The 19539-nt window shown below is 41.0% G+C and overlaps 1 protein-coding gene across 4 annotated transcripts in view; it reads left to right on the top strand.

Moving 5' to 3' along the window:
* CRYBG1 (crystallin beta-gamma domain containing 1) overlaps positions 1 to 19539 on the top strand; it is a 182677-nt gene that overhangs the window by 146021 nt on the left and 17117 nt on the right. For all 4 annotated transcript variants that reach the window (XR_008298429.1, XM_027057168.2, XM_053222417.1 and 1 more), the window contains 6 exons: positions 2190 to 2329; positions 9373 to 9499; positions 13429 to 13464; positions 14461 to 14615; positions 15282 to 15408; positions 15498 to 15643. Coding sequence is in view for 3 of the 4 variants with exons in the window: in XM_027057168.2 (XP_026912969.2) it covers positions 2190 to 2329; positions 9373 to 9499; positions 13429 to 13464; positions 14461 to 14615; positions 15282 to 15408; positions 15498 to 15643 (731 nt within the window). In the remaining variant the exon portion in view is untranslated. The remainder of the gene's footprint in view (positions 1 to 2189; positions 2330 to 9372; positions 9500 to 13428; positions 13465 to 14460; positions 14616 to 15281; positions 15409 to 15497; positions 15644 to 19539) is intronic.

Here is a 19539-nt window from a genome sequence, read left to right as displayed (position 1 = left end):
CCCAGGTGCCCCAGTTGCTGTGTGAGTTCTGATTACCTTGAGTGGCTTACAGGAATTTTATTTTGGAAAAATAAATAATCCCCAAATAATTCAGTTGATAGTTCAACTCTGGGATTTCATGTGGGTGTAAGAACAGTAGGTACTTAAAGTCACTTTAGGGACTGGGTAAAATGTCTTGGTTCCTTATCTGTTGATGAGGAAGTTGTATCTGTCTGTCTTTGTGGCTGTTGGAATTTGATGATTCTTTACCTTTAAAAATGTAGTTAATGGTATCTTCCAAGTGGAAAATTAAAACCCCATTTGTGTAACAGATGGGCATTAGGGTGCAGTAGGGAGATAAGGAATGTTACAAAATGAGAATGAGTAAGAATGAGTAACAGCTTTTGGCAGAGGAAAATATCACTTGTTTCTTAAATCAACATTTCTGAGTGACTTCAATGATCATTGGTATTCTAAGTGATTTATCTTTTAATAGTTTTAAGTATGTAATGTGATAAACCTTAAAACATTGAGGAACCCCATTTTAAAATGTGATAGACAGGGGCGCCTGGGTGGCTCAGTCGGTTGAGCCGTCTGACTTCTGCTCAGGTCATGATCGCACAGTTTGTGAGTTTGAGCCCCACTTTGTGCTGATAGCTCAGAGCCGGGAACCGCTTCGGATTCTGCGTCTCCCTTTCTTTCTGCCCTTCCCCCGCTCACATTCTGTCTCTCTCAAAAATAAATATTCTTAAAAATTAAAAATAAAATGTTACAGTCATGGGAGAATTAACCTGCCCTTTTTATTTATTGCTCAAATAATACTGGTAATAAAGCAATGTTTCAACCTATCACCCCAATCCCACCATCATGAGATATTTTCTTGTAATTATTCTAAATTCCCTGCTCCATCTTGGCCAATTCCATTTTCTGTAGTTATAATCATGATACAGGTACAGTGCTGTTTTCCTTTTTTCACTTAAAACTGTGGTTGGCAATCCTTTTTCTCTCTATATATAATTTTCCTGAAGATCACACTCCCTTTGGTGACCTCTCTTAGTGAGGTGCAACGGTGTCAGAATCTGGTGGGTGAGGGTTCAGGTGCTCTCCAGAGCCAGAGGGTAAATAAAGGCAGTGAAGCATATTGGTAAAGAGGCACCTCCTATCTTGCCTGGTAAGAGCCAACTTAATGCACTTAATGCTTTTCGTGTTACTTATTATATGGTTTGAGGTTTCCATGAAATGATGTACCATCATTTATTTTACCTTCTTTTTGTGGGAATTGGTTGTTTTTAGTTTTTTACTCTTTTAAATTATGCTGTATGAACATTTTTGTGCATTTAATCATTTATACATTTCTGATTTATTTAATTAGGGTGAATTTTTCTGAATGGTGTCATGCTAAAGGGTAGGGACACTTATGACTCCTGATACGTTACGATTTTTTTTTTCCAATGGACTGTGGTTGCTTAAACATGAACATAAGTCACTACATAGTTAAGAGGGTCACCTTTTTAGTGCATTAAATTTGTTCCTTTTGGTTATGTTTAAAAGAGCCTCCCCTAAGCCAACCTAAGTGTCATTTCTTCTGTATCTCAGTTCACCTAGCTCAGCAAGATTAGAGTTCAATAAATGTTTGATTAGCACTTAGGCACTCAGCCAGGAGAGGCCTTTTGAAGTATGTTTGCTGGGCAGGACATGGAACAGTGACCACAGTCATAAATGTGTACCTTTGCTTTAACAACTTAGACCAAACCACCATCGTAGAGCTTTGATCATAGTCAAGGAGAGTTACCATAAGGGGTTTGTTCATAGGCACAAAATGGCAGTTGAGGTAGGCTCCAAATGCAGCCCCTCTATGGACTCTAGAGCCTCTGGAGTTGGATGGTCATTTCTGAGGAGAGCAACTAAAACTCCTGTCACCAAGGAAAGCCAGTGTTTTCAGTGAGGATGAGAGGAATAAATATGTTCCAGAACATTTATGGGGATCTTTGCTGAGGTATATGGCCAAAGCAACATGGCTGCCCCAAAAGACCACATATTATTAAGTCATGGGTGAAAACAGGGAAGGGATAAATGGTAGGTGCTCTGTGAAATGTATGTGTATATTTAAAGTTTATTTTAATTATTTAAAAAAAATAACGAGCTTATTGTAGAGTTAAGTACATGCTGTAATTATTATCATATACGTGTACTTCTTTTTCTTCCTTCAGGATTACAGAGTTAGTCAGATTGACTTATTTACTGAACCAGAAGGGTTAGGACTCCTAAATTCCTACTTTGATGACACTGAAGAGATGCAGGGGTTCGGTATCATGCAGAAGACTTGTTCCATTAAAGTACACTGGGGCACGTGAGTATTTTATTTCAGATGCAATTTTAATGAAGCTTTTTTGTGAGTGTACTACTGGAAGGACTTAAGTTACTCTCTGATTTGTTGTCCTGTGAAGTAATGATCGACTAAAAGGGGTTTTTTTTCCAGATGGCACATAAAATTCTGCTGCTTTTGTACCTATGTCACTATGGTTCAGCTCTCTTCTAAACAATAACGATTTCTTGGAGGAAGTGCAGGGGAGGAAAAAACTGCGTTTTTAATGTTGGGATTTCCTTATCACAGAGGAACCTGATTCATTCCGAGCTGTGTAACAGATTTTGCCTTCATGGTAATTCAAAGGAGGTAATTCAAAGCATGTGTTCCTGATACTTCAGGAGGCCCTCCAAGGCCAACACACATGGTACTTGACTTCCTTGAACATTTTCACACAATGCTGTCCAGAGCCCTTACGAGGTTGGTTTCACAAATTGCAGGAAACTGCAAGAGTGTTTTGAAGGAAGTGGGGAATATCTCAGATGGGGGGAATTAGGACAGAAAGTGCAGGCGGCAGTCCCGAGTATCGAATGTCGTGGTCTCTGAAGTGGAACAAACAGCCCAGGGCATGGGAAAGACATCCACTGAGATGCAAGAAAATACGCTGAAGCTTCTCTATATTTCTTTCATGCATTCATTTTTTGATGTTACTTTATTTTTGAGAGAGAGAAAGCAAGCAGGGGAGGGGCAGAGAGAGAAGGAGAGAGAGAATCCCAAGCAGGCTCTGCACTATTAGTGGACACGGGGCTCAAACCCACAATCTGTGAGCTCATGACCTGAGCCGAAATCAAGAGTCAGATGGTCAACCAGCCAAGCCACCCAGGTGCCCTGCATTTCATTTAAAATCTCCTTCTTTTAAGATTTTATTGTTATTCATAATATATTCAGTGATAACATATATAATTTATAAATATTCGTATATTCGGAGAAGGCTCAAAAGTTTTCGTCAATGGCATGTGCAAAAAACAATACCTGTGTAACGGGTCAGATAGGAAATACTACAAGAAACACGAATCTGAGGAACAGCAGTAATGCTGTTTTAGAAGGATGGTCGGTCGGGAAAGGTCTCTGGTGACATTTTAAGGAAGGGATGGAGTCAGCCCTTGGGATGTCTGAGAGGGGAGGCTCTGGGGGCGTGTCCCAGGCAGGAAGCCATTGCGAAGCCCTGCTGGGTATGTTTGGGGAACTACTTAGGGGGTCAAGGTGGCTGGAGACGAGTGAGCTAGGAGGACTGGGATGGGAGAGAGGCCTCATGTTCTGTCTGGTTTGGGGAGGGATTTTAGATTACTCCAAGTGACATGGTGATCATTTTGATCTAACTTGTTCTTTAGAAAGCTCACTCTAGCCACTATGTAGAAAATAAACTGTAAAGAGGCAAGAGTGGAGGGCACCTGGGTGGCTCAGTCAGTTAAGCATCCCAACTCTTGGTTTCGGCTCAGGTCACGATCTCAGGATCATGAGATCGAGTTCTGTCAGGCTTTGTGCTCAGTGCAGAGACTGCTTAAAATTCTTTCTCTCCCTCTGTCTCTGCCCCTACCCCTCTCATGCATGCACGCTAGTGCTCTTTCTTCCTCTCTCTCTCTCTCTCTCAAATGAAAAAAAAGAAATAGAGACGAGTGGAAACAAAGAAACCAATTAGGAGGCAGTTGCAATTATATAGGCAAGAGGTTTTGGTGGCTTAGTGCTGGTGAGAAGTGGTCAGATTCTGGATACATTTTCATGGTAGAACTGTCAGCATTTACAGACAGATTGTATGTGGGGTGTGAGGGGCTGAGAAATATCTAGGCTTTGGGACGCCAGCATTTATTGGGATGGAGAAAACAGGAGTTCGGTTGTAAAGAGGTGAAGCTGGTCATGCCAACTGTACATCCAAGTAAGAGGACAGGAAGGTGACTGGATACAGGGGACTGGGGTTCCAGAGGGAGGCTGGAGATAGAAATTCAAGAGTCCTCAGCACAGAGAAGGTACTTCAGTCGTGCACTGGATAGATCTCAAAGGGAGTAGAGAAGCCATCTGAGCCTTGGGCTTGTTTATATTTAGTGGTTGGGAAGAAAAGGAGGAAGCTAAACAAAAGAAAAGGTCTTCATCTTCACTGCCTTTAATTTTTTTCCTACATCAAAGAGATCTGTAGATCTTTTTTTCTCAAAGTATTAATGTGAAATTGAGAGCAACCACTTTCCTTAGAAAAGAATGAAATAGGCGTCTGCCATAATATTTTAATCTCTGTGTCTGGACGGTTTCATGACTCAGGCTTGGGCTCTGTTGAAGCATAATGAGCTACATCTAAGTAATGTCTCTTACTTCACAGTAAGTTTAACTTGTCTCACAGAGGGGGAGTCCCAAACCTGCCGTAGCGTCCAGTTTATGATGGCTTGTGTGGGGACAGACCTCTTTTTTCTGGCTGTTCATTTCTATTGCCGTTAGGATAATAGAAAGCTACTTTGGATGTCAGTTCAAAGTTGGGGTCGTTGAACTTGGTTGGCTGGCTTTGGGAACAGGTCATTAGTACTTTTATAGATCTCCAAGGGGAGTCTTGATGGGTTGGGAGAATTCAACTGATAATAAGTACCTGAGCTCATTTTGCTTCTGTTGGTGCACTGGTCCCCTGAACTGACGTAAGAGATGTGTTTCCTTAGATTCCGTTAGGAGATTTATCCCAGAACCTATTTACTGTGGGTTAAACTCTTCTACACCTACACAAAGCAAGGGTTTTGCTTGCCAAATTCTTACCTGGAAAATTGAATAATTTCTAAAATCTTCTTTCAGATTCTGTTGAGTAGAATTTGTTTTTAAACCTTTGTTTTAATACCTGGCTAATGCTAGTACCCATCCTCCCAGAGGTGAGGGTATATCTTCTTGGCAGGGGGCACATTTCTTTTGAGGGGGTATATTTCTAATAAAGAATTTTGGAACTTTATCAGGAGCATAAAGAGCATGTATTCCACAATGCTCTTTGTTTCCTTGTTTAACTAAGGAAGACTGGCTTTAGTCATTTCCTCAAATTTAGGATTAATTTTTAGCATAACTGGCACTAAAATGCTGCTGTTCTGAACTCAAGAGACAGTTTTTAACGGCCAGATATTCTTTGATGAATTTTATTATGAAATATTTGCTATATACAGAAGAAGATATATATGTGTGAATTATGAAGCCTGGTAATAAGACCGATTCCTGTGTGCCTACCACCGACCTAGCATGGCATCCACTCACTGTCCCCAGCCCTGGTCCCATCCACCTGACTCCTCCATACACGTAACCTCGCTCTGGAATTTTGCGTTTTTCTCATACCCTCATTTTACAGTTTTACCCTATAGTATCAGTCCCTGCAGTATTTGGGTCTGCTGTCGTAGAGAATATGCCACAATCTGGTTTCGTCTCTGAGCGTTTCCTCGAATCATTTGACTTGTTGCTGTATTGCCTGAGTTTTCTGCATAGTAGGGGTTGGGTCTAGAGGTATGGTCACATGCAGATTTGGAAAGGGTCCTTCAGAAAGGTGGTGCCACATCTGCCTGTTACCTCACAAAAGGAGGCGGTGCTACCCAGCTTCCCATTAATGATGCTGAGTTTGTTTGTCTGGTTAGGTTGGTGCCTCCTACAACTCTCGACTGTAAAGGGACCTTTTTCCCTTTGAGAGCCATAGCTCACTCTCTTTAGAAAAATCTCAAATTTGGCACATTCATATTTAATCTTTTGAGTTTCCAGTTGGTTTCTGTAAATAGCCAACGTTCATGTGTAGCCATGTCTGGAGATAAGACTTAGGATCTGGATGGAAATACTGTTTTTTGGCTTAAGGATGAGTGAACAAGCCAGTGCCTGGGTGGCTCAGTCGATTAAGCATCCAATTCTTGATTTCCGGTCAGGTCATGACCTCACAGTTCAGGGGATCAAGCCCTGTGTCGGGCTCCACGCTGAGCATGGAGCCTGCTTAAGATTCTCTCTCTCTCTCTCTCTCTCTCTCTCTCTCTCTCTCTCTCTCTCTCAAAATAAATAAACTTTAAAAAAAAAAAGGTGAGCAAGAGAAGACCAATTTTTTTAATTGTTAAAATTTTCTAATGTTTATTTATTTTTGAGAGAGACAGAGAGTGTGAGCAGGGGAGGGGCAGAAAGAGAGGGGGACACAGACTCTGAAGCAGGCTCCAGGCTCTGAGCTGTCAGCACAGAGCCCAACATGGAACTCAAACCCATAAACTGGGAGATCATGACCTGAGCCAAAGTTGGATGTTCAACCAGCTGAGCCACCCAGGTGCCCTGAGAAGAACTATTTTTCTTGTGTGGCTAAAGGGTATTTTTTTAAAGGGTATTTATAAAAGAATAATTACATGTTTTTAATCAATATATACATAGTCATTGTAAACATACAAATGGATATTGTTGACATAATAACATTTATGGTTTTTTAAAAAGCTCCTACTTTAGAGTTATACTGCTTGTTCATAATGTAGGTAAAAGCTTATTACCTAAGTATATGGGAAAACAAGAGTGCCTTTAGAAACTGAAATAACACTGACACTGCCTGAAGATAGTTTCCCCCTCTCCCGATGGCCTCATGAATAACGTATCTTGTTGGAATAGAATTTAGGAAAAATGAATCATGCTCTGTGTATGAGTTTTCAGATTTCAGAGTCTGCCCAACATTCATAAGTGTGGGTTTAAGTTTCTTAACAGGCCCTTCGTGCTCACCGAGGAAGTCTTTTCAAGTGTATCAGTTTGTGTTGTTTTCTTTTTCTTACAAATTCCCCTTTACCCAAAATTACCTTCCTTCTATACATATTATGTAACTAAATCACATGCTTCAAGAAAAGTGAAATGTTTAGTATCAGATGAATAAAACCCCTCACTCCAACTACAGAAGGAAAGGCTTCGTGGAAGGGTACTGTGGTCAGCAGTTATTTCAGGATCTCACCATCACTTGTTTGTGAGCCATCCATAGAGTTTACAGAAAATTCCACCATTCAGTCAGAAGGAGTCATTAGCCTAACAGCAACATTTCTGATGAACCACCATTATTTAGTTAGGGCATGAAATCAGTGTGTGGTGTGCATGTGTGAGGTTTGAGCTCTAAAAAATATGTAATGCATCCTTACCTGTCATGCTTCAAATGTAGGGAGCTGTAAAGGACCCCAGTCTTAGCCTCTGCTTTCTTATGGGTTAGGGTCCTTGCAGTGCTAATTTTTTAAAAGATAAGCCTTTTTTCCTCTTAATTTTTTATTGATGTATATGTAACAAGATTTGTACCAAAAAATGCACAATAAATCATAAGTGTATAACCTGAGTGAATTTTCAAAGTATAAACATCATGTAGATCAAGAAATAGAACCAGTATTTGTGGATTTCTAGAACATACCCCCAGTGTAACTACCATCCTGACTTCTAACAATGTGGATTAGTTTTCATCCCCACACATACACCACTCAGTCTGTCAACGTGTGTGTGTGTGTGTGTGTGTGTGTGTGTGTGTGTGTGTGTGTACTGACAGGTCTTCAGTAGGATTTTGATTGTAAATCCCTGTATGATTAGTGAGTCTAGAGAAGTTACTGATTTATCCAAGGGAATCTTTAACAAAACCCATCATCCAAAATGTGCCTTGGGCCAGAAGAAAGCAAAGAGGGTGAATGAGGCCCATTTTGCTGGTAAAGGATTTTATTTGCAGCCATTCTCTCCTTGGTATGGTGTTCTGGGGTACCTAGAATACCCCAGCTAGGACTCTTTAGTGAGACTAACGAAGATTAGGAGAGGATACGTGGTCACCAAGAGTTCTGTATTTGTGTATAAAGGGGGCGTATTAATAACTCTCTTAGGTAAAAGTCACTTCTCTACTCTCTCATCTTCCCAGAACCCTCCCAGGGACTAGGAAAGTGTTAAGACTGCACAGCCTTTAGGGGCAGTGCTAACAGGCATGGTTTTCTGGTTTCCTGGTTTCTAGCACATTAGGGGAGGGTGGGGCTGCTTCTTCCCTGACCGCAGCAGAAGTGACAGCTGACAAGCCTGATAAGAGGGTGTGGTATTGACAAGCCATAAAAATCAGATTCAAGAACTCAAAAAGCTTTTGGGCCTGGGAACAAGCAGGCTTACAGACCTTCAAAGCCCCCAGGGTACCACCGTGCACTGTCCTGCTCACAGTGATGATCCTGAGTCCTTGTAAAACGCATGAATTATGTGCACTTTCTGGAATGAGAAAAACTGCTACCAAAAAATGACTAGGAGCCTGGCTTGGATCAGCCCTGCATCTGATACTTGCAGCTGTGTGGCCCTGGACAGTTTACTTCACCTCTTCTGTAAAATGGGGACAGGAGTGTTCCTTCATCACGGCATTGTTGTACGGATTGGATGATATTCCAGGTGGCATTTCTTGCAAGCTCTAGGTAGATGTTACCTGTTGTTAGTTTTGGGCACTGTGACAAATGAGTAGGTGGGACATCCGATTCTTTGGTTACAAATGAGACGTTGCCTTTTATTTTATATTCTTTATTTTAGATGTTTTATTTATTTTTTTAGACAGAGAGAATGAGTGGGAGAGGGGCAGAGAGAGAGAGGGAGACAGGATCCGAAGTAGGCTCCAGGCTCTGAGCTGTCAGCACACAGCCCGATGCGGGGCTCGAACCCACAAACCTTGAGATCATGCCCTGAGCCGAAGTCGGACACTCACCCGACTGAGCCACCCAGGCGCCCTGAGATGTTGCCTTTTAAAACAAAGCTTGGGATTCCTATGTTGGGCCCCTCTAAATACATACAGTGTTACAAAATCACTACTTTTATTACTTGAAGTGATACAGATCTGCACTGAAGCAATTCATAATATAAATTAAAATAAGTGGACAAAACCACCAGGAGACCAGTAAAAGATCAAGGACAGGCGCATGTAACGGCATACTTCTCCTTGAATCTAACGTTGCTCTCGTATCTGAGTGGAACTGTACATGGTCCGGATATATACATCGTCCTGTTCTTTTCCCTTCTTCTCGGTGGGGTCCTGTGTGCCACTGAAACAAATGACAAGTCCTCTCTTTTCCTCCTTGATACTTGCTTAGGTGGCTGATTTATGAAGACCCTGGATTTCAGGGTGTGCCTTTTATCCTGGAACCTGGCGAGTACCCTGACTTATCCTTCTGGGATACAGAAGAAGCATACATTGGATCCATGCGGCCTCTGAAAATGGTAAAAATCTAACAAAAGGTTCTTGGAGTCCGTGATTTTTTTGTCAGCCTGACATTGATGGTTCACAGGCTGTGACTTTGAAGCAATAAACAGACTTTTAAAAACACAAATCTATAGTAGAGGGAACCTATTGCTCGATAGAAATAATAGAAAGGATAACCTGCTGGTCGCTGTAGATGAAAAAAAAATGTGGCTAAGCCCATGTTCTTTGCCTTCAAGGCATTCTCAGCCGTGCAGAGCCGCGGGCGTGTGTACAAGGCTTCAGCCCAGGGTAGGTTTCAGAAGTGAAGAAAATGTAGGATCAAACGTTTGTGGAAAAACAGGAAGGACAGATGAAGTCCAACTTGTGGGTGATGTGACAGAGAAGGGGGATAATTAGGAGAGCTTTGTGCTAAATCAAATTGGCTCTTAACAACCAAGGAGGACGGTGTCCAATGGAGATGTCAGGATGCTCTGCGTGAGCCAGGGCGGAACTGGGGGAGGGCAGGGCATGTTGGGAACCACCCCCATTGTAGCCATCAGAGGCTAGGCTGGGTGGCATCTTTGAGGGCCCTGGGGCTGGATGTCTGAACATGGTCCTCCCAAGCATCTGCCTTAGAAAGGAGCCTGTGCTTCCTCTGGCCTCCCCCTGTATTTGTCTTGTTCTTTTGGTCTCTTCGGCTAGACTGTAAGCCTTGGGAGGATCCAGGCTGCACCTGTCTTGTCCCCATGTCGAGCACGGTGTGTGCTCATCGGCAGTAGGCACTCCCCAACTACCCACAGGAGTGAGGCTCTCGCTACGAACAAGGTTTTGCAGCTGCAATTTGCAGCTGTCTTGAATCAGTTTGAAACAAATTAGGAAGCCAATGAAGATCATTTTTATGTTAATTTTACCCCTCCTGCCAAAACCTGTGGTTTAATTACCTCATGTTTGTTGGTCTCCGTGCAAAACTCATTTGAATTATAGATGCTTTTACATTATAAATGATTTGTTTGTAAAATTCACTTTCAAAGAACAAAGTTTAGTTTCGTGAAGATATGAAAGAATTGTCCCAGGCTTTGAAGGCTGTTTTAAATAATTTACAAAACTGTGAAGTTTATGGCATTAGAAAGAGAGGGTGCTTATGGTATTTCCCCCTCCCCCCTTATCCACAGGGGATACTTTCCAAGACCCCCGGCGGATGCCTGAAACCTTGGATAGTACCAGACCCTATATAAACTATGTCTTTTCCTATGTGTATATGATAAAGTTTAATTTGTAAATTATAATTTATATAATTTATACATATAATTTATAACATAAATATAAATTATAATTTATAAATTAGGCACAGTAACTAATTTAACTAATATTATTAACAGTAACTAATAATAAAGTAGAACAAGTATAATAATATATTGTAACAAAGGTTATGTGAGTGTGGTCTCTCTCTCAAAATATCTTATTGTACTATGACCGCCCTTCTGGTGACAAGGCACAATGAGGCAATGCCTGTGTGATGGATGAGATGAAGTGAGATGAGTGACGTAGGTGGCATTGTGACACAGTATGTCAGGAGGAGGATCATGGCCGTAGATTCTGGGTCTGGAGTTCTTTCTTGTACAGCAAGAAAGCAGAACGCAGGATTAAAAATGCAAGAGAGGCTAATGTCTGGGAGAAGACAAAAGCCCTGAGTATGGATCCTTACTCCGTTTTTATTAGGATCAGAAGGCTTACAAACATGGTGATGGACGTGCACAAAGAAACAATGAAATCGTGAACATTAACTCGTGGGCAGGAGGGAAAGGGGGTTTGAAGATATGCCCTGTTGGGGGTTTGGGTCAATACCAAACAAAATCCTGGCAGTGGTTGGGCAGAAGGTTGTTGACAGCACAAGTGAGGCCCCACCTCTGTTTACCTAAACTGGCCTAAGGGGCCAGAAAGACAGAATCTGCTACCTCGGGGTCAACAAGGTGCCTTTCTTTTGCTAATTAGTTCCTCTCTGGGCGACTTCACCCCACAGCAGTCTATAGCCCTATTTACCTGTTTACCTAATTTGGTCCTGCCTTCCTGTAAAGCCGCTTTCTGCTATTGTACTAAGTTAGGGGGCATTTCCACCCTGAATACCTAATCTTGTTTACCTCATCTTGGATGTTTTCATCCTGAGATTTCCTATTCCTATACCTTTGTCCTATACTGGGGGCTTTTGCCCCGTTTACCTAATCTTGTGTACTCAAACTTGGGTGTGTTCATCCTATGGCTTTCGAATTCTTTATGCCTTGTTAACCCATCAGTGCACGCTCCGGGAATTCCCAAGCTTATTCCCCACAGATCATCTGCTTCTAAAACCTCGATTGACAGCGGGTAACTGTGCAAAGTGAAAATGCAGATAACGTGGGACTACTTACTACACTAGGTTGTTTAAACTCTGGTTTGGTGATAAAATCAGCAACATTCCTTTAAAATTACAGTTCGTTTGGTGCATTTGAGCATCTTTCGCTGCACTTTCAAAAAAGCTGTCCTAGGGGCGCCTGGGTGGCTCAGTCGATTAAGTGTCTGACTTGGACTCAGGTCATGATCTCATGGTTTGTGAGTTCAAGCCATGCATTGGGCTCTGTACTGACAGTGCAGGATCCCTGCTGGGGATTCATTCATTCATATTCTGTCTGTCTCTCTTGCATTCTGTGGCCCTCCACCATTCTCTTTCAAAATAAATAAAAACTTAAAAAATAAATACAAAAAAAGCTGTTCTATATTCATGGAAAATATTCTCCTGACTTTCCCGCTGCTGACTTTAATCCCTACCCTGTTTGTTATTTCTGTGTAATACCTTTTCCTGTGGCTTATTTTTAGTGAGTTTTTGGTTACTTACAACAACTGTTTATTATAAAAGTATAACAACTCCCCTCAGACCCGTCCTTTGGGCTATTTTAAATTCTATCTGCAGTTCACCTAATTATTTCAAGAGTCCTGCAGAGCCTGTTGTGAACTTGTGTGAACTCAACAGTTTTGTAAGCCATGGGTTGCAAAATCAAACGCCTCCAGGGGCCAGGCAGCAACTAGACATGAGTGAGGGTGGCTGGGAGTTGAGCTGAGCTGAGTGGTAGAGACAGACAAACCAGGCTCAAGTCCTGGCTAGAGGAAAAGCCCAGTGGAGAATTAGTAAGTGCACAAGGTGACAGGGTTGCTGCCTATGAGAATTTGCGTCCAGACATGTCAGGTCTTAGGAATGCTTTTTTTTTTTTTTTTTTTTTTTTTTTTTCATTTTCCAAGATTCTTGATCTTTATTTTATTTATTTTTTTAACTTTTTAAAAATGTTTATTTATTTTCGAGAGAGAGACAGAGTGTAAGCAGGGGAGGGGCAGAGAGCGAGGGAGACACAGAATCCAAAGCAGGCTCCAGGCTCTGAACTGTTAGCACAGAGCCCAATGCAGGGCTTGAACCCACAAACTGAGATCATGACCTGAGCCAAAGTCAGATGCTCAACTGACTGAGCCACCCAGGTGCCCCGATCTTTTTTTGTTTGTTTGTTTATTTATTCTGAGAAAAGGGAGAGAATCCCAAGCGGGGGCCCAATCTCACAAACTGTGAGACCTTGACCTGAGCTGAAATCAGGAGTCAGATGCTTTAGCCAACCAAACCACCCAGGTGCCCCAGGACTGCTTTTTAAGACAAATGAGAAATATCTATTTTTATGAGACATTTTCTGAATTACAAACAAACACAGCTTATTGGTATAACAAAAACATAACCTAACTCACAGATTCAGCTTATAGGCCACCTCTGCTCTACACTGTCTTCCTCATTCTTCATCTGCATGGTTGGTGACATCAGAACTGTCACAACATAAATTAAACCAGATGCACTCACACTGGGAGGTTCCATGGCTTACCATAAACTACCATGGGTAATATATGGTAATCTATCAATGAAAAACCGGTTTTCTTACTGTATTATTTTTCTTTTCAGGGTGGACGTAAAGTCGAATTCCCTACAGATCCAAAGGTAAAAATATATGTGTTTTACATTTTATTCCCATTCCATCTCTATGAAGGTGATGCTTGTGTGGTTTTACACATCCGCCTCCATAAACATAACCGCAGCTAAAAGGAAGTTGTCCCAGCTTACATGCCGTCCCTCAGACTAGAGCCCTTACACTGGCTAACAGTACGTGTACTCGTGGCTTAAAAGGTTGATTGTTGTGTTAAGTTTATAATTTGTGTTTGTGTTTACTAGTTGTGGGGCCTGCTGCCGCTTGCCAGTTACTCAGGAAAAAACTTTGTTTTCAAGACAAGTTCTCCCCTTCTGCTACTCTAACATGCTCTTTCTGCTATTTCTACTTTGCACATTTATGACACATTTATATTTCTTGGTTTTTTTTCTAAGTAGCCTCCATGCCCACTGTGGGGCTTGAACTCATGATCTTGAGATCAGATGTCGCATGCTCTACAGACTGAGTCAGCCAGGCACCCCTGTTTCATTTTTAAAGCAACGTGGGATCCTTGGTTCCTTAGTTTGGCCTAAGCGAAATTCTAAATATCAGTTCTAGACATTGAACAAAAGCAATTTTTTAAGCCAATTATTTATTAACTGTCTTTTGAACCTTGTCTTTGGGCTGCACCACATCAGGATAAAAATTTAGGGCTGTCTGGGTGGCTCAGTCAGTTAAATGTTCGACTTCAGCTCAGATCATGATCTCCTGGTTCATGAGTTCAAGTTCCACGTCCGGCTGTGTGCTGACAGCTCAGAGACTGGAGCCTGCTTTGGGTGCTATGTCTCCCTCTCTCTGCCAGTCCCCTGCTCATGCTCTGTCTCTCTCTCTCAAAAATAAATAAACATTAAAAACATAGTTTTAAAATTACAAGATACTGTTATTTAGTTTAAAAAATATGATCAGAACATTTTGTGTTCTAGGGCTTAGTGATATTAAATGACTGAACGTTCAGTTTAGCTGTTGAAACCTTTAACCTCTTTCACTTACCGGTATACCTTCTATTATAGGTAGTAATTTATGAAAAGCCTTTCTTTGAAGGAAAATGTATGGAACTAGAAACCGAGATGTGCAGGTTTATGGCGGAAGCAGGTGAAACAGAAGGAACAACCGATGACAGTTTGCCATTTATGTCAGTGGGGTCAATGAAGGTTCTGAGAGGAATGTAAGTAGATGGGAGTAACCTGAGGAGTTTCTTTTTTATCATTTTAGTGAGTAATATACATGCCCCACCCCCAACCATTACAGATAGTGTGGTAGAGTGAACTTCAGACATGTTCTTCTCAGTCCACTCTGACCTGGAGTTGACACAGCAGATCGAGGTGGTAGTTTGGGGTCAGTCAGCTGAACGAGGCTGATAAATTGGCCCAGATTGATCAAATCTACATCTTATTAATATTATTCTCCAAACTGTTGAACTGTTAGTTTGCTTTCTATTTTTTATGATATTTTGCACTTTATGTATCTTACATATTTCCTTTAGAAGTATATACTTCAAAGTCTTGTACATAGCCAAAAATATATAATATTTTAATTATGCTTTGATGAAAGTTTAGCCAGTTTTTTTTCTGAAGTTCTTTGGAGTCTTCTTATTAAACACACACACACACTCCCTACACTCCTTTACAGAACATTGATGTATGTTTCTTAGGTTATTCTTTAGGAGGCCATTCTATTAGTCTCTTAAATTTTAGAGGAGAATTCCAATTGTCATAATGCGTGAGTCTATGTCTAGCTTCATAACTGTTAGTATTTGTGAATGAAACTTGTACATGGGAAAAATTTCAACACTGACGAAGATTACCGCTCCTTCATGTTTTTTCTCTTGCAGTTGGGTTGCTTATGAGAAGCCTGGATTTACAGGTCATCAGTATTTGCTCGAAGAAGGAGAGTACAAGGACTGGAAAGATTGGGGAGGTTACAATGGAGAACTTCAGTCATTACGACCTATATTAGGTGTAAGTTAAAGAAAAGCTAATGGCTAATACTTGATCTTTTTTGAATATGAATGGCTAACCTTTGAATTTTGATTTTTTTTTCTTAATAGGATTTTTCAAATGCTCACATGATCATGTACAGTGAAAAAAACTTTGGATCCAAAGGTTCCAGTATTGACGTATTAGGAATTGTTGCTAACTTAAAGGAGACCGGATATGGATTGAAGACCCAGTCTATTAATGTACTGAGTGGAGTGTAAGTGAAATAACCCAACCGGGGTTTTAACCATTTTTACTTTGTGTTATATTAAACTGATAGCGTCTCTGACAGAGTAGGCACTCAGGAAATAAACACATCAACGACTGAACATTAAGTCAGTCATTTAATGTGTACTGCCACAATACTTTCATAACTGCTTTTTAACATCTTTCTCATATAATCTTTTTTTCATGTGTCATGTAACATTGCAGTAGACTTTTGGGTTTCAGGATAGAAATTCACCGGTCCACTTCTCTTACCATTCTGCATGGAAAGATTCCCTGGATTTCTTATGATGGGAATCAAATAAAAAATAATCTTAACACTAGAAACCTGAGGTTGGGATAAAGTCCCATTCGATTTTCCTACAGTCCTTGTAGGGGAGGAAAAATTTTATTCTACCCATCGAGATTCTTCCTGTTAATTAAACTGACACAAGACAGATTAACAGGAGAAAAAAATCACCAAAGTTTAATTACATGTTCAGGGGGGCCCAATAATGAAACTGAGACCCAAAGAAATGACCAAGGCAGGTGAGTTTTATATATTTTAGACAGAAAGACAATACATTTGTGAGGAATTGGAAGGATAAAACTTGTTTGGGAGCTTTAATTAGTATGGAATTGTAAACAGAATTTGTCTCGTGGTAAATTGATAAAAAGTAACAAGGTTTGTTTATACATTCTTCTCAGCTCTAAAGTCCCTATCTCTGGTGATGAAGGCGTGTCTCTACCTCCTGGTACAGGGAGGATACCTTTCACATGGGAGATTTATTTATTATTATTTATTATTTATTATCTCTGCTTTCAGGGAGACAGAGGAGGGTCTGAGTGTCTTTATTGCACAGGCTTTACTTTGAAATAACACTGATTATGCCATTGTGGCAGCACCTATATCTACACCTGCACCGTTTCATTTCTTCACTATTATTTTGACCTAAAAATAATTGTTTCAGCATACCTGGAGTTACCAATTGAATGCTTTATTAACGTAAGCTTTTATTGAAAGATGGTCAGAAAAGACTCTTGGGGATGCATATGACTGCAAGCCAAACTAAATCGGTATAAGTGATAAAAATGGAATTTATTGGCCTACATAACTTAAAAGTCCTGGAAAGGGGGTACCTGGGTGGCTTAGTCGGTTAAGCGTCTGACTCTTGATCTCGGCTTTTGTCATGGTCTCAGGATTGTGCGATGGAGCCCTGCATTGGGCTCAGAGTGGAGCATGGAGCCTGCTTGGGATTCTCTCTCAATTTCTCTCTCTCTCTGCCCCTTCCCCACTTGTGTTTTTCCTCCTGCCCCGCTCCCCTTAAAATAAATAAACTTAAAAAAAAAAAAGTCCTGGACAAGATTTTGCTTCATTCATGGCTGGATATAGGGTTTAGACACTGGCATTAGAACTTGCTCTCTGTCTCTTGACTAGGCTTTTTTTCTGTGCTGGCTTCATTTTAAGCAGACCACTTCCATCTGGTACATTAGCTACTTATTGTTCTTCCATCTCACTGTATCCAGTGGAAAGGACTTCTCTTTCCCACAAAAGCTCCAGGTTTCGGTTTGATTCTGTAGGCCTGGGACATGTGTACGTGCCTGAGCCAATCACTGTAGTCAAGGAGATGATCGTGCCTATGTTATGTGCCCAACTCTGGAGTAGTGTAGGGTCAGTCCCATAGAAGCCACTTTTATATGATCGGGGTGAGTTGTTCCCCAGGAACATCAGAAATAATGAGGACAGATACTGGATGGGCAAAACAGGTGTCTATTAAAATAAGTTATACAATTATTCTTATGATCCAGGTTGATGTCAGTTATAGTTGGGTATAAGTGAGAGCATTCTTAAATAATCATATGAATTTATTTGACATTGGTTCTGTTGAAAATGTTTGTTAGGTTTTTTGTTTTTAAATTTTATTTTAGAGCATATGCAAGCAGGTGTGAGGGGCAGAGAGAGAGAGAATCTTAAGCAGGCTCCACACACAGCATGGAGCCCGATGCGAGGCTCAATCTCACGACCCTGAGATCATGACCTGAGCCCAAACCAAGAGTTGGACACTTGACCAACTGAGCCACCCAGGCACCCTGATGTTAGGTTTTTTATGTCATGAGTAACCTAGGCTATTTGGATCATTCTAACCTCAACCCATTTGTATTTCATGGAGCCCTCCTGTAGTGTCCCTGGATATCTGAGATGTGTGTACAATGTAATATGCTTTACTGTTAGTCATGTTCACCAAATCCTTGTGTTGGTTGCTGCTTGTGGTGCCCTCTTGATACAGTGACATCTGGGATTTCTGGGTCTTCCTTCTTAGCAGGAAGTGCCTTCTGTGTCCTGCTCTGGAACCCTAACATCTTACCATCTGCCATAGACCAAAGGTATTAGTATGGCAGTTCTCTGAGATAATGCTGTGGTTCTACAGTATTTTAGACTGCCTTTATTTAAAGCTAATTATTTAGAAGGAAAACAGTGACCAATTCAGTCTGGACAAATAGTTGTACATTTTGGTACTCACCAGGTGTGTTGGTCCCATTAGTCAGAGTCCAGTCATGCTTCCCAGCAGAGGAAGCAACAGGAAGCTGGCTAGAATTCTCTTAGGGCATTTATGTGCACGGTTCTGTTAGCACAGGTAGAATTGTACCCAGAGCCAATCTTTTTTTTTTTCTTTTTTTAGCCCAGTCTTTGTTTGCTTGAAATTAGATTCCTTTATAAAATGTTGCTTTTATAGGTTTCTATTTTTAGTCATTTCTAGTTGTATTTCCTGGTTTAGTTGTTTTTTTTTTTTTTTTTTTTTTTTTTTTTTAATAGCAGTTGAGTTGTGGTCTTGGGGGAAGTTGAAGGGAGGTGTGTACACATCACCACTTCCTTTCAAATTCTGTGGCTGTGGAAGGGCTGTGTGTACCAGGGCCAGCTGCTTCCTCACAGGTCATTTAATTGGTTATCTGACAAATATTTATTGAGGTCTGTTATGTGCAAAGCATTATATTATGTCCTCACAGAGGTCACAGCATTTGTGTAAAACATAATCATTGCTACGAAAGACCTAGAGATGAGGGAATCTTGGTTCTTGATTTCTCAGTATGGAACTCAAAAGCTTTTCAGAGAAACTTTTTTGAGATTCTTGTTCTGGAAGTGTCTTGCAGGAGGTTCACTCTCACATGGGTGATAAAGTCCCTGGGAGGTAAATTCATTTTTAGCTCAGAAACAGAGACCAGCCTTCAGGAAGGATGCTTATGAATCCGACCGTTGAGGTTTTGAGAACTGCATTCCGTTTCTTACTGAAACAGAAGAAACTCCCTTTCACCGCCCTGCTGATCAACGTCAGGTTCTGCACTGTGCTCTTGTTCACATGGGGACAACTGGGCTCGTTGTTTTGAAACTGAGAACAAAATGAAATATTTCTAGAGTCCACCTGAAAAAATTAAAACTGCTGTTGCTTTAAATTCTTTTTCCTTTTCTCTTCCATGGAAGGGCTGGTTTGCCCCACTGCCCCTACATTCTGAGCAGGGATTCCACTTCCACAAGGCTGGGACCTGCACGTACTTGTAGCAGCCCCCCTCCCCGCCACCCCACCAACCTCATAAACAGAGAAGCGTTGATTCATGTGTACAGAATCTGTTTAAACAAGGACAGTAAGGAATTTTCTTCGTAAGAGTCTCAAGTAGAAGTTATAGATCTACCAGAGAATCTCAGACCTGAGTTTTAGGTTTTTTTTGTTTGTTTGTTTGTTTGTTTGTTTTTTTACCCTCATGCATCAGTGATTCATCTGGGGCCGCATCTTGGAAGGAAAACAACACTACTGTCAATTCAAGTAACATCTTAATAAGTGGTTGGTTTGTTTCAGCCTCAGTGAATTACGCTTATGTGGTGTTGGGTGTTTGCTTACAAGTGATTTGTTTTAG

This window comes from Acinonyx jubatus, chromosome B2 (assembly GCF_027475565.1).
Source record: "Acinonyx jubatus isolate Ajub_Pintada_27869175 chromosome B2, VMU_Ajub_asm_v1.0, whole genome shotgun sequence".
In the NCBI taxonomy this organism is placed as follows: domain Eukaryota; kingdom Metazoa; phylum Chordata; class Mammalia; order Carnivora; family Felidae; genus Acinonyx; species Acinonyx jubatus.
This window is presented reverse-complemented; position numbering and strand designations above follow the sequence as displayed.